This window comes from Acanthaster planci, linkage group LG15 (genome assembly GCF_054643075.1).
Source record: "Acanthaster planci isolate LZ-2023a linkage group LG15, COTS_SCS, whole genome shotgun sequence".
Taxonomy (NCBI): Eukaryota; Metazoa; Echinodermata; class Asteroidea; order Valvatida; family Acanthasteridae; genus Acanthaster; species Acanthaster planci.
The window spans coordinates 13,397,205-13,424,698 of NC_141791.1; the positions used below are offsets into that span (position 1 = coordinate 13,397,205).

Below are 27,494 nucleotides of genomic sequence, written 5' to 3' on the forward strand. Positions count from 1 at the left end.
TTTTATATTTTTGTAGAATAAGTATTTTTGTGACTTTCAACTGTTTCAGGTATTTTAATTTGGGCGAGGTCAGCCAAGGGCCCACTATGGAAAACGGCCACCTGGTCCTGAGGTATGAGAACGGTGACCCTTGCCCCTCTGGAGGCGGAGCTAACCGCAGCACAGTCATCAGCCTGGAATGTGACAAGGAAGGGGTGGTAAGAAGTCAGTGGTGGTCCGGTCAGTGATCATTGGACTTAGCAGTCGCCAACTGGACGACACCATCATGAGTCTAGTTCCAGGGCACTTTGATGGAGAGTCTTTGTGAAAGTCCCAGAAAGTTGCTCATTGACCCACTTAAAGTGTCTCACCTTTGGAATTTGTTGTCCAATGAAAGTTTTCTTGGAATAGCTCCAAGACTTAACAGTCAGCATTGTGAGTTGTGTTTTGGACCACTTAGTTGGTGAAAAAAAATTTGACACCAAATTTATGAAAATGGTGTGGTGTAAAACCAGTTTTTCACAAAGACGTCACTCCCAACGAATATCATGCTCTGAAGCCTCAAAAACTGGAAGAGTTACACCAGTGGGATCATGTCTCTTGCAGAAAAATATCATCCTCGTGTCTGTTGTTTATTTGTCCAATGCTAGGGGAGCACTCCACAGTACACCTTCACCAGCGACAACTGTGAGTACCATTTCATCTGGCTGACCAACTTGGCTTGCACCATCAACCAGGAGAAAGAAGAAGTGACGGCAGACTGCACTGCGGTTAATCCAGCTACTGGTAAGGAAATGTCAGAGAGATGTCGTGGAAGTATTCAAGAATTATTTTAGGCATTACCTTTTAAATACTACAAAAATATCTGATACATTGTCTTTAAAGTATTATGGAAATTTACAGATGTTCTTGAAAGTGTCACTGAAATATTGTCAACATCACCTTAGAAGTATACCCGAAATATCGACGTGACCATGGAGATATTGCAGAAATATATCACAATAGTATTTCGCAAATATTGTAGAAATATCATTGACTATATCATGAATATATTACAAAAATATTGTAGACATTACTTGTGAAGTGTTATAGAAATATCACAGACTGTTAAGACTATGTGTGAGAAAACTGTTTTAGGAGTTCAGAGGGGACATACAGAAAGTGGCACAGAATCATCTCACGGTGGCAGCAGTGGGATGAATATCACTGTGGGACTGACCTGTCCTGCTCCGGCTTTTGCCCACAGGGTACAAGTTTGACTTGAACATCTTGCAGAGTTCGGCGGGTTACACCGTCCACAGCGACAAGGGTCACCAGTATGTCTTCTCACTCTGCAAGGGGCCGTTGGAGAACTCGGCATGCACCGGTGACAACATTGGTAAATAAGAACTGAGGGGGTGCTGTGCAGGAGTTGGAAGTTTCGTCTTGAAATCCCATTTTATTTTTGCTGACTTTTGTAGAATTGGAACGGATCAAATGTTATGTTTGTTAGCTTGTGTTTTTACTTGTCAATTTTAAACTCACTAAAACCGGAATGTTTGTGCGCCCGATGAGCATGGGTAATAACAATTATGTAATGCTTTTGACAGCAATATTGCTGGATGTGTGCACTTTATGGAAATGCATTATTATTTAACAAAATAACGGGAACTTCTGTCTCTGCAAGTGCTGATATTTCAAGGCAATCTGCCCCAACTGAAGTACACCCTCAGTGGCAACACAAAGACAGATGGTTGTGTGTTTTCCAACCGGGTTCTTGCGCGCGTTCAGCGTGCACACGAAGACCATTTATTCTAGACTGAATTCAAACTCAGTGTACTCTGCGTCCAATGTGCATAAACTTGGGCGCCTACGCAGTGAGTGCGTATCAAACGACTGTCAATTTCATTTCAAAACATGCCCTCTTTTGTTCTTGCTCTGAGCGGATAGAATAGGTTGAAAGTGATTTTATCTAGTTTGTTCCATCATGTCTAGCAGCTGTTCTTTGTGTTGTGTTAAGCAGTGCTGTGATAGCGCTGAGAGCGATTCTGTTCTGAAACAAGTGGGTTTCAAGGGGCACCGAAAGCAAATCCAGTTGTTGCTTACACCAAGGTTGCCCACATGTACATGTCAAAATTTCAAGGGTGGGGGGGCACAGATTTCTTCTGTGGCAGGGGGGCATCCCCTTTGTAGTCATGCTGCAGTCTGTAATGCCTTTTGTTCTTTCCTCACTGGAATCTTGGCCTCCTTAGGTTGTTGTCAGATGGAAACGGCCACCACGAACCCCCGCAATTTCAACAGTGGGCTCTTCAATCGCAGCCTGCATTTCCGCGACGGCACCTTGTTTTTGAACTATGAGCACGGCGCGCCCTGCCACAATGGCGCCTTCACCCGGAGCACCGTCATCAACTTCGTATGCTCGCTAGATCGCGGCGCCATCGGGGAGCCCGTGTTCGTGGACGAGTCAGAGGACTGTACCTACTACATCTCGTGGCACACCTCCATCGTTTGCGAGGAATTTGTACGTTTGGACACACTCCTGCTTTGACTAAATGGGGAAATGCAGATTAGAGATAAACACTAGTTTTAATGAAGTCAACAAAAATATTATTTTTAGCATTTTTTCATTTTCATCGAGTAGGCTTAGGGGAGGCAGAATTTGGGTGAAAAGTTAGAAAGTATGGATAGGCTAGCTTTTTCCCCGATGCAAAATGATGGTTTCCTTTTCTTTAAATAGTTTAAAATTTTCCCCCAAAGTCAAATTATCGTCGGAATTTAACTTCACTTAAAATGGAACCTTGAGATATGTAAGGCCCCCAAAAATGTCTGCGGTCTTTGGCCAGAGGCTGGCTCCAATGGTGGTGCGGTGACGCAGCTTCTTTGTTTGCTGCCCTCACTTTTCTTTTCCCCAGAAATGTGCTTGTACTTACGTGCCACTGTTACCAACACTGAAATAGACTGGCCCTCTCATTTGCTGTTTAAAAGTATTTCCAGCTCGTAGATGCATACAGAACATAAGACCACCTCCTTTGTCTGGTTCCCAGAAGTAAATGTACTATGCAGAAATGATGTCATCTGAATAAGAGTGTCTGACTAAATGTATGGGGGCTTAGAGGGACTCCTTTATTGTACATATTACTCGACCGTACCCATCAAAATGCGTTAAAATTACGCAATAGCAGGATTCCAGTTGATCAAGCAAATTTGACAGCTTTTGGACATCATATCATACCAAATAAATAACTTTTATTTTGCTGACGCTCAGGTCCACAGTGACGCATGTATTGACCAGAAACCGGAGCCATTTTTGTCGCCTAACCTTTTTTTTTAATTTGCAGAACAGCTGGTTGAAGTTATTATAAGTCCAACCAATCAATTGTTTCTCTTCTTACACAGATTCAGTGCAATGTGATCAATGGGTCACAGGTCATTGACCTTTCACCCCTGGTCAGTGACCGTGGCTACTATCTGGCCAAGTCCCTGGCCGACGACAAACAGTACTATATCAACCTCTGTCGACCTTTGAATCCTATCCCTGGAGTCAGGTGTCCGCCGGGGTCAGCAGCTTGCTTGGATCAGACCAGCGGTCAAGTGGTATGCATCAACTGTTTACATTTGGAAAGTCTTGTTCCGGAATTCAAAACAAACTCAGGATATTTTAACCCAGCTGTATTGCTTGGCATGGGTTATCATTTAAGCTTTCATTTACTCCCATTTGGTTCAGTGTCAAGTCAATTTGACAGGTTTTTTCTTCTGATTTTGGGAGAATTCTCGCTACTTTGTTGAAAGTGACCAACCGTGTCACTTCTAGCTTCCACAGAGTGGTGTGAATTTGTAGTGACGTAATCAAATAAATTGGACTTAAAGAATTGTCTTTCACACTCCATGGCACACTGAAGTTAAAAGGAAATTCTCTGGCATGGCAAATCTGAGATCATCGGGAAAAAACGGTCATGACTTGGAAAACTGTAGAATGGGTGTTGTCCGCCTGATTTCCTATTTCTCCCTGTTTGATCTTTGGTTGTTTCTGTTCTGATATGTAGAATCTAGGAAGAGTGAATGATGGGCCGAAGATTGTCGACGGCCATGTCGTCATGAGCTACACCAAGGGAGATGTCTGCCCAGAGGACAATCAGAAGAACATCTCCACGCTGATCACACTGTTCTGTGAGCGGGGCACTTCCCAAGTATGCTCAAGTTCTTCTTCTTTCAGAAGGGAAGACCAAAATGTATTTCTTTTCAAACCTGACAATTTAATTCAATTCGCAATGATACCTGACAGCTGTCAAATAAAAAATGACAAATACTGAATATTCAGTTACCTAATGAATATTCACATGAGTTAATTAATATTCAGTCAAGACAGCCTGTTCAGTGGACCTTATGAATATTCAGTCCACCTAAAACAGCCAGAGACCTTTAAAACAAAAAGCTGAGATAAAAGTGAAGAACTACCATGCTGACCCAACTGTTTTACAAAACTGGTTTAAAATTGGCAGTGTTCAACATTGAAGCAAGTGTAACGTTCTGAGTTGACCAAAACTTCATCGTCTTGAGGTCACAGACTGTCAGCACTTTCAACCATATGTAATTTCCTAGCCCTTCCAATCAAAAGTTGAAGATTTTCCAAATTTGATGTAAAAGTTCTGGTAAAGTACTCTCAGAAAGCAATCATTGTGCTTACCGTCTCATGAGATATTTCCATTCCGGCAGAGCACAGAGATCGACTTGTGTGGTAAATTCTCTAAAATACTTATCTGCAGAAAGTGCTACCACCATGTATAAAAGGGGTGTAGTAAGATTACCTCTCTGCTTTGTCACCTCTGCGTAAATCACGCTCTTCTTCTCTGGACTCGTTTTGAAGGGCACCCCGACCATGGAGAGCTACAGTGAGTGCACCTATCACTTCTCCTGGTTGACCAACGCCGTCTGTCCGCCCGCCAAGCCTTCCAAAGGAAAGGACTGCAAATACTTTGACAACAGACTGCAGTATGAGTACGACCTCAGCTCGCTGGCCGAGAGCGAACAAGAGGTACAAAGTCACATTGGGGACTTTATGATGGCTAGGAACTCAACTGATTGGCTGAAACTGATTGGCTGAAACTGATTGGCTGAAACTGAACAACAGGAGCCAAGCCATTGTTAAAAACTGATTCTTAAATGTCTCAGACAGTCTCCCTATTCAACAACGCACAAGTTGACCGTGTATTAACATTGATAATGCCTGCTGGCACCTGGATACGAGACAGTGTAATTCATTCCTGTTGGTCAAGAGTCTGTGTGTGCCGTGGCACGCTGAACTTGTCATGCGCGCGCCAAGTCCATACAAGGAGATTCCTCTGGACTACTTGCACAAGGAATATACCATAAAATGGATGGGGGTGTTCAGTAAAATGAAAGCAAACATTTTTGAACAAAATCCTTGACAAGTTATTGTATAATGACTTCTTTTGACTCTCTGACTAAAGCAGTGTGGAGTGACTACGTGCTTGGTTGGTCTAGAACTAACATTTAAGACCGGCTCAGGCGAATGAATGCTGATACTGCCCCTGGTCAGGGCATTAGTCACGTCCATTCTCCGGTCTTCAGTGCACATTGAAGACTGGCCAAGCACATACTTATTCCCTTTATAACAACTTCCTGATAATGGAAGACAAGTATAGGGTCGTTTAGATTTCGCCTGCAATAACAAACATCGTCCAACTTTCCATCATGGTTGAACTATGTGCTCTTTTGTTTACAGCTGTTGAAATCAGATATCATATCTTGAGAAGCTTGATTTCTCAAAGCCTAAAACATAAAATATTTCGCAACATTATAAGCATTTTTCTACCTCCACTCCCTCCTACTCTTGCCCCGCCCCCTTCTGTCGTTTACACCTGTCAGGTCACCGGACCTGATAATGCCGTGTACAGAGTCCACCTGTGCAACGCAGTGTCCAGCGGGGACAGTCGGTGCCAGGACTCGGCGGTCTGCCTGCAGGACAATGGCGGGGTCTACTCGCTGGGGACCGTGGAGTCCCAGGAGTTCCTGACAGAGGGGCACGTTGTGAAGTTGCAGTACACCGGTGGCTCGCCCTGCGAAGGAAGTGAGGACTAAGGCCGCATCCAAATCAGTTGTCCTGAGCTAGGTCTAGGTCTTCACTCCATTGGAAATATGCAGAGATGCTCTGACATTAGACGTGGCCATAGCTCTGGAAGCCTTTCTCAAACACAGCCTTAGTAACCATTTATTGTAAAATTATGTTTTTCTTTCATTCGTAAAGGTACCATTACTAAGCGTTTTGTGCACATTCAGTCAAAACTTCCCAGACAGTGTCAGCTGCCCAAATTGTGTTACATATCTTAATAGTGTACCCTCATTGGTAAAAAGACCATTCCTGTCTGCTTTTTGCATCGGCAGTTAAAGACTACCCAGATGGTGTCAACTGCCCATATTGTGTCAACTGTCAAAATTGTGTAATAATCAGTGAAATTTCGTGGACTTACCAATTTGCGCATGTCAAGATGTTGTCAATGAGGCTGCAACCTCTTCATAATAGAAACTCCCATCATGTCTGATGCTTGCTCCTCGGATGACTTAAGTTCCCTGTTTTACAACAACTGTTTTCTTCCAGGTGCTTCCAAGAAAAGGAAAACGATCATTTTCTTCAAGTGTTCAGAGACCGTCAAGCCCAACCAGCCGACCTTCTTTTCAGTGAGTCTCAGTGCACTACTATGTCCTATTCCCTGATTGCAGTAAACTGTCTTGCTCAGGAACATGATACTGAATACTTGGTTCTAAAGCCTATCAAAAAGACTTGGTTGCCATGCAACCCTATCAATATAATCACTTAACAATAAAGCTCCATATGAACAGGTTCTTCTTAGTGTGAGGTATTTTGTTCAAGCAATTTACTTTGAATCTTATCAAAATCTAACCGGACCCTTTTCTCCCTTGGCTCCTTTCACAGTCGGACAACGCCTGCAACTACATGTTCCAGTGGGAGACGCCTCTGGCCTGTCCGCCACTGAGCATGCCCTGTGACCTGGCCTACATGGAGAAGGCCTACGACCTCCAGCCTCTTTCGCTCATCACGGGCAGTTGGCCATTCCAAGACAGCGAGGGAAACAAGTAAGTCCCATCAAACGGATTTCATAAAATGCCCCGTTTGTTTAAAGTTCAACTGTGTCAGAGGCAATTTGACATTTACTCATAGCACTTTGTGTTGGCTGTAAGCACAATTGACATTGCCACAATGTCATTGTTGTCACTTCCAAGGCACAGGTGTCACATGTCACCAAAGGAATTTACATTAGTCACTGGATGAGTGTAGCAGAAAAGTAATTACTAAAATGTCACTGTTGTTAGTTTGTACGACCCCTTAAGACCATCGTAGGACCAATCACAAGACCTCCAGTCTGAATTCAAGACACTAAATACTCAAATGAACTGCAATAAAAGTGCTCCGTCGTCATTCTTCACTGTGGTACTTGACTGGTCGTGTGTCTTGTCTTTGATCTAGTTTCAAGTTGTGGCTGGTCTTAAAACTGGTCTTGCTCCTGGTCTTGTAGCTGGTCTTGTGTCTGATCTTGACTTGTGTCTAATCTCATGTCTGGTCTTGTGTCTGGTCTCATGTCTGGTCTTATGACTGATCTTGTGACTGGTCTTATGACTGGTCTTTTTACTGGTCTTATGATGGGTCTTGTGAATGATTCCCCATCTAGTCTCATGATGATCTCAACTACAGCAGCGACCGTTGTTTATAGTCTCACGTGTGATATTTACCTTGCATAACTCAGATACTTCCTAAACCTGTGCCAGCCAGCATTCAACACGCCGGATGAGTGCCCCAAAGAGGCCAGCATTTGCAGACAGCGACCCGACGGAACGGTGGACGTGCTGGGCATGGTCTACACGCAGCTACTCAACGCCGAAGGTAGGAGTTGGGTTCTTGTGCAATTCGCTGTTTGTCCAGAATAGCCTCAGGGGCAAAGAAGCTCAGTGTCCCTCGACCTGGCCTGGAAAAAGGTCTCAGTGGTTTGAAGTGTGTAACTCCTGATCCCATGTTTGCCACCTTGCCCAAGTCATTTCACCCCTATGTTCCCCTCGTAAGCAAGTGCCTGTGGAAGGCAGAGATAGTTGTTGTTGTTGAAGCTTTGTACCTGAAATGGTAGTTTTGGGCTTGGTATACTAGTAAACTCGCCTATTAAGGAGCTGAGACACCTTAAGAAATGTTGAGATATTTTGAGCCTGATGAGTAGGGAAAATGATGTTAAATCAGTGCTTGTGAATAACAAATATGTGACCAATAATTAAACAAAAAAAAGGCTGAAATGTTCGACAAGTCCTTTCCCCTGCTTTTTTCCTGTGCTTCAGAGTGATCCAAAGTCTAACTTTGCTCTGCTGATAGCTTTGGACAGGAATGGTTGTGAATCTTTCATGAGTATAAAAAAAGTAGAAGCTTCTCTGCTTGAGGAATATGAGGTTACCTACTTCAACCCAGTTTGGCGTGTTGGGTCACATGTTCTCAAATACTGCAAGTACTTATTGATAAGGAGACAACCACTGGCTTGAGGCGAGTGGGGAAAATGCATTGCTTGCCTGGTTGGCTGGCAAGCACTTGACGGGATGATTCTCTCCCCCACCACCACAGGAGATGCCAGCAACCCCAGTCTGCATGTCACCTTCCGAGAGGGGAAGCAGGGCGCCTGCGGCAAGGGGAACAATGCCATCGCCGAGAGCGAGATCATCCTCACCTGCTCCGATAGGGTGGGACGTCCCAGACTGAAAAGGTCCGCCATGTACATTTGGGACACTTAGTCAAATTCGTATGGAAATGATCACCCAAGTTTGTAGAGGATGGCTGCTGCTAGTCACATTTAGACCATGCTGTGACTGACAAAAGCTTTCCTGCACTGTCAATTTTTTTCTTCATCTTGAAATTCATAAGATCAACAACTGTTTCGACTGCAGTCAACCTCTTTCAGCACTGTAAATTTGCAAAGTATGACATCAATTTTCTTCCTTTTTTGGGGCCTGTTAGCACTTGATCCATCGTGTGGCACATTTAAGTGAGCTTGCTTACAATTATGCAACACTTCAATGGTTAAACTTGGCAGCATTCTTGAAATAATGACCACCCAGTTGTCTGCGCATGGATTCATTGAATTGCAGTTTCTTTTTTTTTTTTTCGGCAGTGTTTCCCCCCCTAACGATTCGGAATGCAGGTTCATCTTTGTCTGGGAGTCCAAGGTCGCTTGCAGCGAAGAGAGGTACGAAATGGAGGGTAAAACTTGACAAACAAATTATAGTTTGCTTTCTTGCTTTGTTACTGGACGCTGGTCGTTCTCCTGTCAAGGTTCTTTCTTCAGATTTTTCTGACATTGTAACATTAATGAAATGCCTTTTGAAACTGAAAGTGATCGCGTCTTGCAGGGTTGCCGTCGAGGTGACGAATGGAAAGGTGACTGATCCGGAGACTAAGGCGACCTTTGACCTTTCACCCCTCATTAAACACAGGTATGGCATTTTGTGATATCCTTTATCTCAGTCAAATAAGGCGTTATATAAAAAAGGAGGTGAAGGGATATATTTGCATGAAAGTGAAAAATCTTGAAATGGAAGTGTTTTGTTTCCTCAGCACCTGGGTAGCCGAGGGAGATGAACGAGATGAGAAAAGTGGAGAAAAGTCGGTCTACACTTACTACATTAGCCTTGGTTCAACCATTTCCCAAGTAGACGGGGACGCCAACGGAGTCTGTAGCACTGCCGCTGTATGCCAGAGCAAACAAGATGACCCATTCTTCAGGAACATTGGTGATGTGTCGCAGGAAAAATTCTTCATGAAGGGTGGGTCTGGCGTAATGATATCTTTAGCCTGCTACTGTGGTTAAGTTGTTAGTTGAGTGCATCTCATGTCATTGGTCCTTTCACAAGTTCAGATGCCAGACCAGCCGCAGGTAGCAGGATAGACATTAACCTAGGAATGCTTCAGCGATAGACTTGACTACAACCCATTAAAAAAAGAGAGTCGTAGCCAATGTTGTATTCAAGTCCTTTCAAGTCCCTGTAAGTCCATCACAAGTCCATCAAAGTTCATTAAGTCTTAAGCCAATTCACAAGCTATTCAAATGAGCTGTGACAAAAGCATTCCTTTGTCATTGTTCATCCTGTTACTCGTGACTTGCCTTGTGATGGGACTTGTGACTGGACTTGTGACGGGACTTGTGACAGGACTTGTGACGGAACTTGTGATGGGACTTGTGATGGGACATGTGACTGGACTTGTGACGGGACTTGTGACGGGACTTGTGACGGGACTTTTGACGGGACTTGTGACTGGACTTGTGACTGGACTTGTGACTGGACTTGTGACGGGACTTGTGACGGGACTTGTGACGGGACTTGTGAGTGGACATGTGACGGGACTTGTGACTGGACTTGTGACTGAACTTGTGACGGGACTTGTTAAAGGACATTTAAAGAGCAACTGTAAGGAAAACATGTTTTCTCTGATTTTATCTTTTCAAATAAATACAGACGCATCCAAATAGAATGCAGTGTCATTTGTCTTCAGAGCTCAACTATAACAAGCATAAAAGGTTTTTTTCTGTTCACGCCAAGATGTGAATTCTGAATGTAGATTGCATCATTCGGAGAAAACACAGAAAATGAGGGGAACCCTCACCCTGTGTTTGTAGTGGATAAACCCTTGTGCATGCCAAACAATGTATGTACCTTCGGGAATCACGTGTTTTGGTTCTTGACGTTTCCCTTCTTACCCAGATGAAATCTTGGAGATGGTGATCACCAACCCCAACACCTGCCGGAAGAAAGGTGTGGAAGACGTGGAGACGACCATCGTCTTCCAGTGTGATCCAAACATAGGATTGGTGGGTTATTCGCCATGCCCACTGCCAATTCAAACCAACCCAGCCGGTCCTGCCAGGTCACTTTTTGAGCAATAAGACATTGGCACTAAGAAAGAAGAAAGTAGTGGGTTCGAATCCCACCGAGCAAGTTAATTTGATATGAAATCACAGTATTGAGGGTTTGCATAGCTGCCATCTTGCAGGCCAGCACTTTTGTTCCACAAGGTATTGCACAAAGGAGGTTTTCCTGTGGAACGAAAGAACTGCCCTGCAATATGGCTACAATGCAAAGCCTCTATTCAGGATTCATTTTAGGGTGAGAGTGCATAGGAAGGAGCAAGATTTGGGGGGGGGACTAGTTGAGAAGTTATGCGTTCCCAAAGGTGTCAGTTTTCAGTGTCTGTGACTAGAGCTGCTCAGGGAGAGAGTTGCGACATGAGTGTCTCAATTGTTGGAACCAAAATGGTGGATTATGCTGCACTGCTTATGTTGTGAACAGCTATTTTATTTTCAAAATCTGAAGTTGGCGCCAGTCTTTCTGTGTACAGCTCTGTCTGTGTCAAGTGCTCAGACAGGAGTCAGGAATAGTGGGGAGGGGAGGAGCCTTTACCAAGATAAAGAGGGTGTCGGCTCTGCTTGCGTCCAAGTTTTAGCATTGATTTGAATTTTTTGTGTCTTTTTTTTTTTTCAGGGGAAGCCCACTTTTGATTTTGAGTCCATCAGTTGCCAGTACTACTTCCTGTGGCTGACGTCAACGATGTGCAACACAGCGTGAGCTCAAACCCCCCCTTAATTCCAAAACATTTTAGAGTCCCTTCATTCAAAGTTCAGTTGCTGTTACTCTTCAAGTATACCAAATTCATGACCCCGAGCTCTTGAATGTGTTTCTTTTTACACTGACAGGATTCCTACTCAGGCTCCCAAGCCCAACAGTGGGGGCGGAGGGGGTGGAGGGGGCAAAGGGGGGTCAGACAGCCCCGCCAGTGGGGCGACCTCCAAGGTCCCCGTGGTGATGGGCATACTCGTAGGCGTGGTTGTGCTCTGTCTGCTCATCATTGTATTCCACAAGTCAGAGAGAAGGTACTACTTCAGTCACCTAAAACAATGCCACGACGTCTTTTGCAGAAGGGCTGGGAATGGCATTGACTTAAAACTTAATAATACCTAACTTAAATAATACCTAACTTAAATAATACCTATGACAATAGATACAAGCACCAGAAGTGCTTCTGACTAGCACCTGTACTGTACATATATAATCTATGTCGTCAACATCTACAGTGCTAGAGGCAAGCACTTAGAGTGTTAGGAAATAACACCTGAAGTACTCAAGACTACACCTATGGTGCTGGAGATGGGCTCCTATGGTGATGAAGACTAGCCTCTATAATGCACAAGATCAGTGCCTGTAGTGCTTTACGCAATCACCCATAGTGGAGACAGGCACCTGTAGTGCTGGAGACTATAAATACCCATTACTCCACATGTCAGCACCTACAGTACTGTAGACTAGTGTCCACGGTGCTGTAGAATAGTGCCTATAATGCTTGAATCCAGTACCAATAGTTGCTTGACTAGCACCTGTAGTGTTACAGACTTGCAGTAATTGTGCTGGAGAGTAGTACCTATAATGCCTGGTTATCAATGACCTACTCTTTGAATTAATACCTTCATTTCTTTGAACTTTTCTCTTTTTTCTTGCGGCTTTTTCAGGTCAGCTGTTTACTATAAACTCAGAGGCCTGTTTCCTGGGGCATACAGTAATGTGCCCAGTTACTCATATTCACAGGTAAGTACTAAATTATGATTATAGCACCAATGAACACCTGTTGCTGATTTGTTGTCGTCTCTGTCAGTCTTTGTGTGAAAATCTCTGTGACAGTGCAGTGTGACCTTGTGCCTAAATCTTTCACAAAGCCAAAGCGCTGGTTTTCTCACACAAGCTGGGCCCAATTTCATGGAGGTGCTTAACAGTTAGTAGAAAAGTTGTGCTAACTTTGGCAGAAAAATTTGCTAACCTTAAGCACTATTTCACGGCGGCGCTTGCCGTTGTGCTAAAGGTTAAGCACACATGCAGATTTCTATTGTTACGTCACCAAATTAAAGCAAATATTTCTCCAAGGCTAGCATGCCTTTGGCTGTACTTACTGCTTACGGTCAGAGAGATTCCATCGTTACGATTGCTTTCCTTTTACAGTAAACTCCGGCTAAGTCAGCACTCTTGGGACTCAAATTATAACGACTTACGCGAATGCCGACTTGTGTTGTAAGTCGTCATTTTGCTGACTTACACGTACACATGTATTGCCTATGTACATGTACATAATGATTCCTTGCACTAATTCAATGGCTTTAATTTATCCTGGTTTATTCTACCTTCAGGGTCGATCCCTGTAAATTCCTTCTTGATAATTATCCTCATCACGGGCTGCAAATTTGATAATTGATCATGCCTGCCCCTAAGGACGAAGCAAGGATGGCAAGCCACTTGCATATCACATCACGACTCAACTGTGCAGTACGTACATGTATGTGATACAGTTACGGTACAGAAAACATACACTCATCATCCGTACACGCATTGGTTAAGTTCGTTCAACAAGGCCACCCGCAAAATGGACAGAGCGCATGCGTGTAGCACTAGAGGGGTTACTGGTATTGATGTACTCATGCTGGCCGATTATCAACCACGGCCTGTGCGGCTAATAAACGGACATCCGTCAAGCAGTGTGGGACTTGTCACTTGACACTTCCTGGCAATTGCGGCGAAGAAAACTGATACCGAAGCACAGGTTTTTTTTAATGCCGACTTACTCAAAGGAATCTTTGTGGTTTTGTGGAAAAGGGACCGAGAAAAACATGCCGACTTATACGAAATGACGACTTAGAAATGAAATTTTCAATGGAAATGCATTACAGACGATCGGGACTTTTGTCAAAAGGCCGACTTGATGATATGACGAGTTACGCGGTGCCGACTTAGTCAGAGTTTACTGTACATCTGTATTTGAGTGAATGGAAGCCGCGAGCAAAATTCTTGTTTATTTTGTTCATCCAACCGCGCATTTATCACTTATTACAGGATGAAGCAACAGTTAAGACAATGGAGAAATGTTCAGTTTTAGAGGAGGGAGGAAAAGCCTAGATAAATATTCCAGGGAAACCCACAGAATCAGGCAGGGACGGAAAACCCAATCCATGTGGATTGGGTTTTCCACTACACAAATATCCACTGTTATTATTATTATCATTATTAGGATTATCCCTTAACTACTGCTGACTCTTTGCTTAAATCTGCAAAAGCTTTCCAATGGCGATGTTGAGGAGTCTTTACTCGGCCAGAGCAATGCCCGGAGCATCTACAGTGACGATGAGGATGAAGAGCTGATACGTGATACCAGCAAGGGCAGTACCATGGAGTACAGAGACGATAGCGATGAAGACATCTTGCCCACTGTATAATGTAGGATCGTTTATCGAGGCTTCAAGGTGTGTGTCTGTGTGGACTGTAACTTCAAACAGTGCTTGCACCCCCTGAAAGTGGTGTTGCACTTTTGGGATTAAATTATAGGACAAGTTTGATTAAGGACCACGTTACTCTTAGTTCGACTAACAGTTTTGGTCGTTTGCTGATTATACCTCCCTTAATCTACAGAGTGCAGTGACCAGTAATTGTTGCTAATCTAAATGCTCCATTGCCATCTGTATTCTGAAACCCGTTATGATTCTGTTTATTTGTTTGCTTTGATAATATTTCAGAAGTAGCCAAGGTGCCGACGTGACCAAGCACTCACTACTCAACTTGAGTGACCAAGCACTCACTACTCAACTTGAGTGACCGAGCACTCAAGCGAGCATTTTGGGGTAAGGGTGCCTGTTGTCGGAGAGCGTTCCCTGTCCCTCCAGGCATTCCACTTCCCAGAATTGAACGGTCTAGCCTTAAATTAAGCCTCTTCAACCAATTTGTGGAGCCAGATCTTGTTGGTTCTGATGCTTGAAAATGCATTATGTGTGCTAAAACATATAAAGCCTTTGGAATTTTCTATTGGAAACTATAATCAAGTTCCTGCAAGTTTGTGTGATTAATAGTGACTTTGTGATTATGAAATGTCTCCAACCCTTGCCAAAAAAAGTGGACAAGTTTTTGTGTTGTGACTATATCGGCAGCTAGTATGATTTTCTTTTTCAGATAATCAGATTTTACATGTGCTTCTAAGAAGTATAAATAAGTTCCAGCGGAGCTGTTGCAGCATTTGTCACACTAGTCCATCTGGTTCCAAGTAGTACCATCCATTTCCAAGTTATTCCATGTTGTTTGCTTGGTTCTCATAGTTCTTTTCAAATCAGAATGAGCATTTGATGATTTTCGGTTCCTTTAGGCTCCGTTTTGTTCCAGCTGAATTGTTTTGGTTCTACTAATCAGTTCCGGTTAATTTTGGTTCTTTTATGACTAACAAGTTCCTGTTAGTTGACATTACTTCACCTCAGCTCCTGTTTGTTCAGGTCCTCCAGTCTGTGCGAGATCTATTCTAATGGCTACCAAGCAGTTCTAAAATGTAAATACTTGCTATTTGAGGTGGTCTATTATATTATTGGGCAATGTGTACCTGTTTTGTACTTTGCTAACTATAATTTTTCTATGTCTTTCCATTTATTCATCCCAGCCCAGCCCAATTTCTTCAAAATTCTACATCAAAGTACTTTGATGGATTTTAAAGGATTTGGGACCACACAGCCTATCATTGTTATACTTCTCATGGGCACTGGTTATGTTTTGATGAACTCTCAGAGGTTCTTTACAAAAACTCCAAAGACAGATGTAATTGCTCAAGTACCAGATGATGGTACTTGAGAATCGGTTCCTCTATTCCGTTCTGGCGTGTGCTTTAAAGTGGTTTCTTCTTGGTTCTAAGACAAGAACTTTGTGATGGGACTCAAGCATTGAAATATACTTTGTATTGTGTGTTTTGTGTATAGAGTGAAACTCGGTGTTCCAACCATGTTGTTGTTCCCTCTTGGTGTGTGTATAAAGCGCTGTTTAATTGTATTTATGAAAAGTGCATTTTAATCATGGGAAAAGTCAACAGAATTTTATATCTACTTGAAGGAGAACAATAGTTGTGCAAAGTGAATGTATTTTTTGCTTAAACAGAAAAGACCAAGAATCGAGCGGTGGTGACTTTTAAAAATACCCCCCCTTTAAAATCTGACAATGAAACTTTTTGATGGGTACTTAAACTGTGACACATCAGGTAACAGAAATAAATAGTGACAACCTGGAAACTTTTTTTCGTAGCTCATAGCAAGTTTATTAAACTCCAAGACGGAATCGAGGAATTTCAAACCAGACAATAGCCATCATTACAAGGAACAGAGTACAGTGGTACGGGGCTGGTGATTGACGTTATCTTGTAACATTGGTGATATATTTTTCTAACCAGTTTAGAAACATTGAAAAATAGAAGTTGCTTTCAGAGTTACTTAGTATTAATGGAATTAATACCAATTTTCATGAACGTATGCACATAATTTACAGAGATATGAGGTACCACAACTCTATCAAGCCATTGATTTGGTTTTCTGCTCAAAAATAAAGATGCTGTAAACCACTACCGAGGCCGAAAAAAGTTCTGAGATAATTTTGGTGATGTCTGCCGAAAGTCCCTATTTGTTTGAGATGAAGTGGCTTGATTTTTAAGACTTGAGTTGAATTTCTTCATATTTGGATTTGCAAAAGGAATTGTTTGATTTCTTCATATAGTGTCAACCTGAAAGGTGCTTATTGATTTGTCATCAAGACCATAAGTTTCTATTTTGTTTTGTTCCTTCAAATCATGATTTAAAACTAAAATTTCATTTTGCAGTTTGTAATATTACTTTTACTATTCTTAATTTTGAGATATTTGAAATGTCTGTCTGGAGTACATCTATCCTAGATATATAAAATAAAGTAAATATAAATGAAAGTGAATTAAAATTAAAAGAAAAAAGCTGGAAATTATCTGTTGTAATTGCTGCATTAAAATATAAGAAATGCCATCTAATAAGTTCTTTTGTGTTTACCCATTCTTAAGCGATTTCAATTTGATTAAATCCACCCCGTAACAGAAAGAAAATGAACTAAAAATGTAATAAAATACTTCAGAAAATAATTAGCCAAATAATAAATCAATTAAATAAAAATCTAACCGAAATTTAAAATTAAACGAAATGTAAAATAAAATTAAAAAGAAATCATTTTTTTAAATTTTGTTTTTAAATTTTTTTTGGTGGTTTTTAAAATTTTTTATTTTTTTTTTCCATTTTGTCATTTTTGAATTTTTTTTTTGCTTTTGAAGTTTTATTTTTTTTTTGTATTTTTATTTTTTTACAAAAAGGTCAACAGGCAAAGAGTTTCCCCAGAGCGTATACGTGACATGAAGAAGGTTACCAGTGAATTGATTGTTGACATATGAATGATTACCAGTGATAAGGTGCTGTGGACACCGAAATGTAAGGCTGTTGTCATTTTGAGGAGAGCCATTTCATTTTTTCATGTTCGTGAATGTTCAATGTGCGTTGAACTGAACCATCTAGGAGATGAAAACCATTGAAGAGTTTATTTTGAAGTTGAATTTCAGTTGTTTGCAAGATTGCATCCAGAGTTTTCAAGAGAACTGTTGATATTGTTGGATTTTAATTGTGTGATAAAAATGTGTATCTTTATTCGAGAGAGTTCAGTGAAATGTAAGGTTTTATCCCTTGTCCGCGACTTGCACCCACAAACGAAAATTTCGACACCAAAAAATGTGAAATATTGAGAAATGTATTACACAAATATGTGGAAAAAAAATAACGTTTGAGATGACGCTGAATGACCACAAAACAACATTTTCAACCAAGACAATGGACCTTCCATGAACCTGAATTAAAATGACTAACCGAACCGCGAAATTTTACGAATAAACAAAACTGACGATGGGGGATCTCGTGCAAACCATCTCGGTGCGGGTAAATTTGTACTAATATTGGAGGGATCCGGAACTCCTAAAAAAATTAAGACTTAAGAACGGAAAACGTCAGAAGGCTGTAAAGGCAAGACGAAAGCATAAAAGTACAGAAAAGAAGATAAAACAAGAAAGCATGGAGTATTAAAGAGATAGCTTGAGGGAAGACAGAAGACGAGAAAGGTAGAAGGAAAGCTGAAGAAACTAGAAAGACTTCTTCGAAAGCCCGCCAAGCAATTAAGTCATGCGATATAGAACCGATGATACTTCTTGCTGACGGTTGGGAAGAAGTGAAAAAAAAAGTGGCGCGAAGAACTCAAGGTGGAAGGTTTAAGGTAAAAAAGACAGGAAATATGAAGTGAAAGACGAATGGAAGAAGGAATAGAACTCATGCTAAAGAGTTGAAGATTGATAAGCTATTGATAGAGTATTCACTGATAAAGAACTGGACAGATCGACCGTTGACCGACCACAACTGCTGACTAGTAACTGATTACCAACTCTACCGATCAGTTCATAGCTAACCGACCTGATGAAATAAATTGTAGCAAGGTAACTGATATCGGATGAACTTCCTACAAGACAACCAAATTAATCAGAACTGAACCAAACCAAAACTTAAAACAACCAAATTAACCGTCCACAGTCAACCATAACCACACCCAACCACAATCAACTGCACCCATACACAATCAATCACACCCGACCCACACTCAACCACACCCAATCACAATCAACCACACCCAAGCAAATAGCAGCATCCGCAAACGACATCAATCAAACATGCCCAATCACAACCAGTTATCACACCCACTCACAATCAACCACGCTCAACCACAATCAACTACTACTGAGTAAAATAGCAGCATCGACAAACATCAAGCACACTCGACCATAATCAATTCCCACACCTTATTACAACCAACCTCAATCTACCAAAATACCACAATGAACCACACCCAACCACAGACACACCCATTCACAATCAACCACAGCCAACCACAACCACTGCAGTCAACCCCACTCAACCACAACCACCAGAACCAATCACATCTTACCACACCCAACCACAATAAACTTCAATCAACAAGAATACCACGATTAACCACACCCAACCATAAACACACCCATTTACAATCAACCACAGCCAACTACAACCACTGCAGTCAACCCCACTCGACCCCATTCAACCACAACCACCAGAACCAATCACACCTTACAACAATCAACCGCATCCAACCACAACTCGACAATCGATCACATCCAAATCAACTGTATCCACCCACACCACAACACCACAATCAGTCAACCACCCATGACCATCCGCGGTCAACCACACCTTGTCACAGTCAATCAAAACCAACCACAACTATGAACAAAAGAAATGAATGATGAAATTAAAATGACGCCAAAAGCCTAAGAACACTGTTACCACAATGGAAGTGATTCGAGACAGAATCCAGAATTCGTACTAACCCGGCGCGCAGATTTAAAGCCATGGAATGATTCCTGTGCGCTGATTTTTTCTGAGATTTTTTTTACCCATGCTGATAGAATCGCTTTCCATCTTTGAGAATAACTGTTGGTAAAAGAAAATCATGCAAGCCCTTCCTTACATTCCACTGACAAATAAAACATGAGGTCTCAAAGTCATTAAGATGTGAAGACGGTGGTAAGTATTTCTGAAGAAATCATTTGATGAATTAATATTTCTGGTTGAAGTGGTTTTCGGCTCTCCTCAAAATGACTTCCCTCAATACTGTTGAAAAGATCAAATTTTCCAGTATTAATCTAGACACCCCACCCAGCTGAGTTTGATTTATTTGCAATCCTGACACAATAAAATTTACTTTCTTTTTCAAATTTCCCCTCTCAATTTGCCTGTGACAGCAGTTATTTACATATATTGTGAAATTCCCCCCTCCGTTTTTCTCTCTCCTTTTAAAAAGTTTTTCCTTTGAACCCCCCTCTTGTAATGACCGTTTGTACACAGTACAAAATGATGTAATCATCCCCGATACTGACATGTACATAGTACAAGAATTAAATCCATTGGACAGGTATCGACATGTACATAGTACATAATTATTCCCCAACAGCTGATGGTCGTTTAGTTGGAGATTTGCTCGCCCGCCATTTCCTCCTACTGTCTGTGGTCTTGTCTCTCGCCTCTCATCGGTGATACTTCGATGACTTTCCTCGCCTCGCGCAGCTCCTCATCCTTCTCGGCAATCTTCTTCAGGGCAGCACGCAGGCGCACTTCGGTGTGGTGGTGTTTCTTTTGCATGTTGCGCAGGTCACGATTGACGATGGCACGACCCTGCATAACCTGTGCATATAATAATTATGAGGAAGAAATCTTCAGCGTCTACCTTCTCACTAACACCCAGATCCCTGGATGTGAGGTGATTGCATTTGGGGCTTGAGGCCTATGTGTGGGGCAGCTCTACTTACCTGAGACATGATCTCCTTCTGTTGGAGGCGTTCTGCTGTTGCTTGGATCTTGTCTTCCTCCAGAGCGGCCAAGTTGTTATGGGCTCTGCGGATGTCCAACACCAAGTGCTGTGTCTGCTGGATGCGAACCTTGTCAAGTACTTGCTGTGAATTTAATTTTAAAACATCACATCATTTATCTTTAATATTGAACAGTAATCCATTAACTCATTAAAGCTACAATATGTCAATTGCTGCATCTGTATTAATTCTATCAGGCCACATGTTCTCGGTCACCTTACCTTGCGACGTTCTTCAGCCATCTGCATGCGACTCTCGATCTCCTCTCTCAGCTTGGCATCACCTTGTGCCTCTCTCATCTTCTTCGCTTTCTTCAGCCTCTCCAGGCGGGCTGGCGGCTTCTTCAGCAGGCCAAATTTCTCCTTGACAAAATACTCATAGGCGACACCTCCCGCGCGTGTCTCTGGACGAGCCACGATGCCAGCATTGCGGAGCTCCCGAAGGATTTCCTGACTTTCCTGACGAGCATGGAGCTTCTTCTTGTTGCTGATCTTCTTGGCAAAAAGAGGAGTGCCCAAGACGTAGAGATCTGAAGCAAGAACCAACATGTAAACCAAGCAATTTCAGCTAAAAACAAAGTTAACTGGCAAATAATGATTTCTTTGTTCTTCCTTTTGAGGTGGTTTTGATGATGTCACCGATGACTTACCCGGTGTTTTTGGACGCTCGGCAGTTTCCAGCTCCAGCAACTCATCTCCATCAGCCGTGTCCTCAGTGATCATGTAGGGAGACAAGCTGACCTCGCTGAACGTCGGTGAAGGGCTGTCGTCATGACTGGCACGCGAGCGGGGGTGGATGGGAGAAGGTGGCTTGTTGATACCCACGATGGTACGGTCTGACACATTGGTGGTGTGCTGGTCCTCGGGCAGGGCAGGGGCTACCTGCATGTGTCATGTGACATCCAGGCCAAAATAATATTTATCAAACTTTGTTTCGTTTCGCATGCTTATTACCTCTATGTTTAAGGTTTGCATTTGAAAAAACAAACAAACAAACACACCAGCCAAGAAAGGTCGGTTAATAAAATGTTCGATCAATAGGTTACCACACCCAAAAATACCTTCACAATCGGGCACAAGCAGATTAACAGTACATTCATTCCAGGGAGAAATTTCAATTTCAGGAGCAACCTTGACAAAATAATATATCAATATTTATCGGCTTCATTTTTCAGTAAAGCAAATTTTGTACGTTATTGAGCCAACTTACCCGAATCATGTTGCGACGGTTCTTAAGGAATTTCCAGAAGGAGACGGACTTGTTCTTGATCATCCCCGTGGACAATTCTTCGGCTGGTGACGAAGCCGGCACAACTTTGGACTGATTGCAACCACCCATGGCAAAATTCTTGGTCAACTGATAATTTTCGAAGGATACTCACTAAAGAAAGTAGCTCAAAATTCTCCGAGATACAAAACGCTGCTACTCGCTAGTTTGCTATCGTTCCACTGCCTGGTTTGTTTACACACTTTTTCGCCTTTATTACTACTTTGTGTTTGGCTAAAAGTTTCTCCATAGAAACGTGTGCAAATTAATGACATAAATGTTTGTTTCGACATAAACGAAATCACGGCGTTAAGTCAACAAGTACTGAACGCGCGAGTTTCGGGTTAGCAATATGCATGATTAAACGCTGTCCACGTTGACTAAAATGCGTCACAAACGAAACGCACGCGTGTAGACTGTGCTGCATTGGTCAGTACATTGTAATGAGCGTTGATATGAATATTCATAACCTTTCCTATGAAATATGCAAATAGGATAAGGCGCATGCGCATTACTACCACTGTTTGGCAAAGTTGCGTATATCGATGACGTAACAATACAAATCTCAATGCATGCGTCACTATCGCCGTTTCTGTACTAGTATAGTTTGAATATCGACAAGAATATAATATCAAATCAGTGCTCTGAAATAAGTGATTGCAGAGCTTTCGGTAACTGAGTACCTTCTTCAGGGCAAGCAGATTCAGTTCATGAGTGCCAATTTCAAAGACAAGGAATTGTTTTTTCAACCTCAGGACACTGAAAGCTTCACTTAGTTTCGAGAAAAGCGTTCTCAAGTATCGGGCAAAGGCTGTGAAAATGGTTTTGATTGACCGTCAACGCTCCAGGTAATGGTTACTCTCAGCTCGCCTACACTGCGGACAGTGTTGACGGCCGCATTTGCCAACCTGTGTTAGTAGAGAGCATGCGTCCGTCCAATTTGCCTATTTGCATAAAGGAGAAAATGTTTTTGAGAATTTCGGTGTGGAATTGGTTAGAGTATCATTTAACTGGTAACAGTCTTTATGATTGTCATTTACATGGTTTGGGAGTACACTTTGTCTGTTGACCTTTTTGAAAAATATAGAAATCACCAAAAAAAAAAAAAAAAAAAAACACACACACACACACAAGTGTGTATTTGCCTGCAACTGGGGACCCCCTATTGTTCCTCTTTTGTTAGTACTTTAACTTTTTTACAAGACCACCCATATGTTTTGTACACAGTTGTCAATCGGGGACCCTCTGTCAATTGGGGACCTTATTGTCCTCTATTGTTCAAGGTCCCCAATTGAATGCAGAAACAAACTCAACCACACCCACCCACACACACACAATAAAAAAATCAAACTAACAAAATGAAAAAAGGACAAATTTTAACAAATAAAGAAAAATAATTGAAATAAAAAAATAAACATAAATTTCACAAAAATGTTTTTTTCTTATTGCAAGTTTTAAGCACTGGTTAGTCGTTTATTAGATTCGTCAGTTTAGGTAGTTGTCTTAATCTGTTGATTAGTTTTGAGTTTATTGTTCCATTCGTTAAACTACTTGATTTAAATTTCGATTTCTTTCTGTTCAAGGGATGGGCTCATTCGAAATTTTAAGGATGGATAAACAAAATAACAAATGCTGATAGATTATATTTCTTTCATTTTTATGCAACAATTACAACAGAACATTTCCGGAATTATGTTTATTTCTTACTTCATCTTCATTTGTATTCGGCTAATTCCATATACTTCTGATAGGTCACTCAAGAAGTTCCAGATGTCCCAAAATGAAGAACCGTAACATTAATTCAACAAACTAAGTTTCACAGCTGATTCCATTGAAAAAAACAAAATATAAAACCCATAATTGCCTTTCAGAAAAACAATCTTAACGATCACTTTTTCGTATTTAAGTACAAACTTCTTAGCAAATCAAAATATTAGGAAATTCATTTCAAGTCTTTATAAATCAAGTAGTAATTTGTCTTAACCGGACAAGGACTTTTTCGGAAAACGTCATCAAATGTTTCCGCGTAATATTTGTCGGCCTCTGTGTAATGGTGTACGCCATTTTTATTTTGATCAGCCTGAGAGAGTTGTGGTAAATCGTACGTCTTTGTAAATAATCCAGATAAGTTTATACAAATTGGTATTAGCCTTCATCCGTTTTATTTGCAAACATTCAGGACACTCCCTGATACGAGCGATTCACATTAGTGCGCCACCAAGAGTTTGCCACGCGCTAGCCAATCACAATGCGCAAAATTTGTTGACCCTTTCCAAACGCGCACTGGGTCGACAAATTTCGCGCATTGTGATTGGCCAACGCGTTGCAAACTCTTGGTGGCGCACTATTGTGAAACGGCCGTATTGAAACTACTTCTGCAATTACATCAGCGCAGTCGGGTTCGAAATGTATAGTATGAAAATACAAACGGGAACTAACAATAAGTGAACCTTAATGTTGGACCATGGAGGAAGGACCTCCATGGTTGGACTATCAAACAAATCAAGTCACTACTATATTTGGCAAATAACACCATCTACGAAGAATCTGTTTACATTAATTCCTTACAAGTATTTATAAGTCAATTAAACAGTACTGATCTATGTGTTTTCCGCAAGAAGAATCTTGATCACATAAGAAACCATGCAATAATAAGGAAGAAACATCACATTTCACTTACACCGTGTTTGTGTCTCTCTGAAAATCACAGGAAATCTCACTTTCTGATAAACTTATTTGGAAATTTAATAGGCTCAAATCGCGTGGATAACTCGACAAATCATAGAATAAATCATGAACTATCTCTTCCTTTTGTTCAAGATCACAGGGAAAAAATGACTGCAAAAAGTGCCCATATCGCAAACCTAGCGTCCGATCTATGCGTACTCTAAAGTAGCCTGAGTACTAGTGCACGTGCGCCTGGGATCTAACTACTGTACATGTATAAATAATTATTTATGCGAGGAACTGCTGTGGGAAAACTGTGTGGTTCAGGATCACAGAGCTGAATCGGCTGAATTATTGACAGATTTATGAAAGTCTATAAAGTTTAGCCCTGAACTTTACGGTTTCTACCCTTTAATTACCATTCGCACTTTACTGTCACCGCACAACTAACATTCTCGAAACCATGTTTTCTAGAATTTCTAACTAATGATTTTTGAAAGAACATACGCAGACGTAGGAACGAAATTGACTTCCTTGGTAAATAATACACACGTCAGGCCGAACAACATTCTCCTAGTAGAACAAACTCGATGCCCAAAACAATCGAGAAATTTAGATAAATGTACCACAGCACAGGGACTGACCACAGACATGTTGCGTTTTGTTCAAAGCCAAATTTAACAAATATCGGGGTCAATATATTCAATTTTTAGGCACATTGATTGCCCGTCTGTTAGCTTGGGCGACAGTTGCCCTGATAGATAGTTGTTCTGAAGCCCTCTGCCGTCCGAGGCAATGGTAATCTGGGTTGGTAAATTCACAATCGCGCTTTGGCTCGGTGCACCTTTAAAGAACTTGACCTTAATACAGCGGTACAGTACAGAGGTCAGAATGGAGCGTGTGCTTTGTGTACGTGTGTGAATGGTCCCCGTTCCGTAACCCTCGTAAAGCACATCAGTATGCATGTACAGCCACACTGTGCCCAGTGCATGCAGTGTCAATCCCCGCGAGTTTTGTGACCCGTGGATGTGACCCACTTCTCTCATTTCCGCATTGTGGGGGAGCATAGCCGCGCGTGCGCGATCAGGCCGAAGCCCAGGCTCCGAAGTGCGTCACACCGCCTAATTCCACAGGGGGAGCCCGACTACCGTGTGATTGTAGGCAAACTATAAGTTCTCATTGTGTCGTAAGGCAGGGCGCGAACCTGTTCCGTGGGGCCCCTAGATGAATAAATAGGGCTAATGCTAATGTAAAAGACCTTGACCGGAGGGGGACACGAATGTGATTTATTAAACTGTAAAGCTCAGCTAGCTGCGCCGTAGGTCTAATTTTATCTCAGTGTTGTTAAGTTCAACAAAGCCGTGTACACGTTGGTTTATATCCTGAAGTTCAGTTTACGTGCGCTTCCGATTTTCAACAAGCGATGTCGCCGTTGTATGCCAATATAACATGGGGCTTTCCCGCTTGAATTTTAAAGAAATACTTTCGTTCGATCAATTGCTGTATTCTGTTGTAAATTAAACGGCGTTGCACGAGACCAATTTGTTAATCTGTCCTTGTGCCCCCCCCATCGTGATTATTGTTTGGTTTCAGTCAAACATGCACCGACAGCCCCATCATAGTTACTGGGAAATGGGGCCCGTCGACTTACATGTATGCATATTCGTTAATGTTTCTCCCGCGTGAATCGGTTTGTGCAAAATGTACTCAATTAATAGGTTGTTCCATTCGAAAAAGAATTCTGTGAGAAACTTAACAGCTTTTCGTTGCCACTGTGTTGATCAACGCGCATGCGTGGGTTGACCTCGTTCCTCTTCGTTTACCAGACCAGCCGTTAATTTAACCCTGAATTGCCAGACAAATCTGCCCCCCCCCACTCCAAATGGGGCCTACTGCCCAGTGAAATCATGGAGCTGTGAAATGAACGTAATCATGGCGAATATGTTAGAAAAATGGCGGCACGTGTACGTCATGTGTATAGCAACGACAAAAAAGTGACCTCGCGCGCAGCGATTCTAAAGTTCACTTCATTGTCGCGCGCAACTTGAAGGGTTGGTTGCTTTTGTTACCAACGTGAATGACCAGAGCGACCTTTTGGCTCATTAAAAATAGATTGAGCAGCTGCCGTGGTCTGAGATAGTCCAGGTTTGTGCTGGAAATAATAATTGAGCCAAGGATACCCCACAGTTATAAAAGGAACAAATCATAAATATCATGGTGAGTTGCTTGTCCAACAAAAAGTAAGCAGGTGATGTCTGAACTGGGGCGTTGAATAGGTCTGAACACTTTTCTTGTCTCATTTTTTTTTCATGGGTGAATATTAAACTGGTTGTTTGAATTGAGCATATATGCCGATGGAAGTGTTTACTGGAGTGGTGTATCCAGCGGGAAAGTAGTGGAGGGTTCTTTCAAGGATGAAAGATGAAAATGAAAATGGACCTTTTTGGGGGGGGGTCCATTTTGCCTTCCCTTGCCCCCAAACCTGCAGGTTTGCTGACATACAGGAACTTACTGGACACGTGATGCCTTTCTTCTAAACATGTTACAAAGATATAATAAAGACTGTGTTTAATTGCTTGACACGGTGTTTGTGCATTGGGCATGCGTGGTATAAGTCACCTCGATAATGGGCTGACTGGAGATAAAACATTAGCCCACGGCTTTTATTTCGACGTCTGGTCGGAAATAGGGGTTTAGCAGTCAATTTTAACATTTATCTCCGCTACAAAAGATCCCCTTTAATTGCGATCAGTCTCAGCCCAAGACAACGATGAAAATTAAGTCCAAGTAAAATGCCTGCTTTCTTTGCATTCGGTTGATAAAAGTCTGATATGAGGAAGAGGGCAGGAAAACTTACTCCGCAAGAAAATATTGTTCTTTTGAAATTGCTGTCTTTCACCGTTGATAACTTTCCCAAAGAAACGGATGTAAAGTTCGTCTCTCTTTTTGTGACCGTCTCTTCTTGTGACGTAGATTTTGTATCTCTTCCTGAGTAAATCAGTTCTCACGACCTCAGTCTTCTCAGAAGACTTTTATTGTCTTTTTTTTTGGGGGGGGGGAACTCAGTCCATTGTGACGATGCGAACCACGTTCAAGACTTGAATGGCGGTGCTATGAGGTAAGGGAAAGAATAAAGAAAGTTTGTTGACCCGCGGAGCAGGCCATCTCGATCGAGCATACAGCTTCGATTGTCATTGAGTCCTATTGGAATGCCCATGTACTTCAGCCTCGTGTTCTTGTAGATGACGCA

At 42.0% G+C, this 27,494-nt stretch overlaps 2 protein-coding genes across 2 annotated transcripts in view; one reads left to right on the plus strand and one right to left on the minus strand.

Annotated features, from left to right (window-relative positions):
- igf2r (insulin like growth factor 2 receptor) overlaps positions 1-16,858 on the plus strand; it is a 35,075-nt gene extending 18,217 nt beyond the window's left edge. Inside the window, exons 26-46 of the mRNA XM_022234183.2 lie at positions 50-197; positions 630-765; positions 1,226-1,357; positions 2,211-2,479; positions 3,355-3,552; positions 4,002-4,145; positions 4,823-4,990; positions 5,845-6,046; positions 6,575-6,654; positions 6,911-7,071; positions 7,740-7,876; positions 8,594-8,732; positions 9,138-9,212; positions 9,376-9,459; positions 9,581-9,789; positions 10,726-10,832; positions 11,503-11,582; positions 11,715-11,891; positions 12,525-12,600; positions 14,115-14,300; positions 14,571-16,858. Of these exons, the coding sequence (XP_022089875.2) occupies positions 50-197; positions 630-765; positions 1,226-1,357; positions 2,211-2,479; positions 3,355-3,552; positions 4,002-4,145; positions 4,823-4,990; positions 5,845-6,046; positions 6,575-6,654; positions 6,911-7,071; positions 7,740-7,876; positions 8,594-8,732; positions 9,138-9,212; positions 9,376-9,459; positions 9,581-9,789; positions 10,726-10,832; positions 11,503-11,582; positions 11,715-11,891; positions 12,525-12,600; positions 14,115-14,273 (2,881 nt within the window). The 3' untranslated portion in view covers positions 14,274-14,300; positions 14,571-16,858. The remainder of the gene's footprint in view (positions 1-49; positions 198-629; positions 766-1,225; positions 1,358-2,210; positions 2,480-3,354; positions 3,553-4,001; positions 4,146-4,822; positions 4,991-5,844; positions 6,047-6,574; positions 6,655-6,910; positions 7,072-7,739; positions 7,877-8,593; positions 8,733-9,137; positions 9,213-9,375; positions 9,460-9,580; positions 9,790-10,725; positions 10,833-11,502; positions 11,583-11,714; positions 11,892-12,524; positions 12,601-14,114; positions 14,301-14,570) is intronic.
- A 2,486-nt stretch (positions 16,859-19,344) lies between these two features.
- LOC110978825 (uncharacterized) lies at positions 19,345-22,194 on the minus strand. The gene is made up of 5 exons (XM_022234102.2): positions 21,521-22,194; positions 20,961-21,192; positions 20,533-20,840; positions 20,252-20,395; positions 19,345-20,126 (listed from the first exon to the last, which is right to left on the minus strand). Exons 1-5 carry the CDS (start codon positions 21,647-21,649, stop codon positions 19,941-19,943), a joined length of 999 nt encoding a protein of 332 aa, XP_022089794.2. The 5' UTR covers positions 21,650-22,194; the 3' UTR covers positions 19,345-19,940.
- Between the last annotated feature and the right edge of the window lie 5,300 nt (positions 22,195-27,494).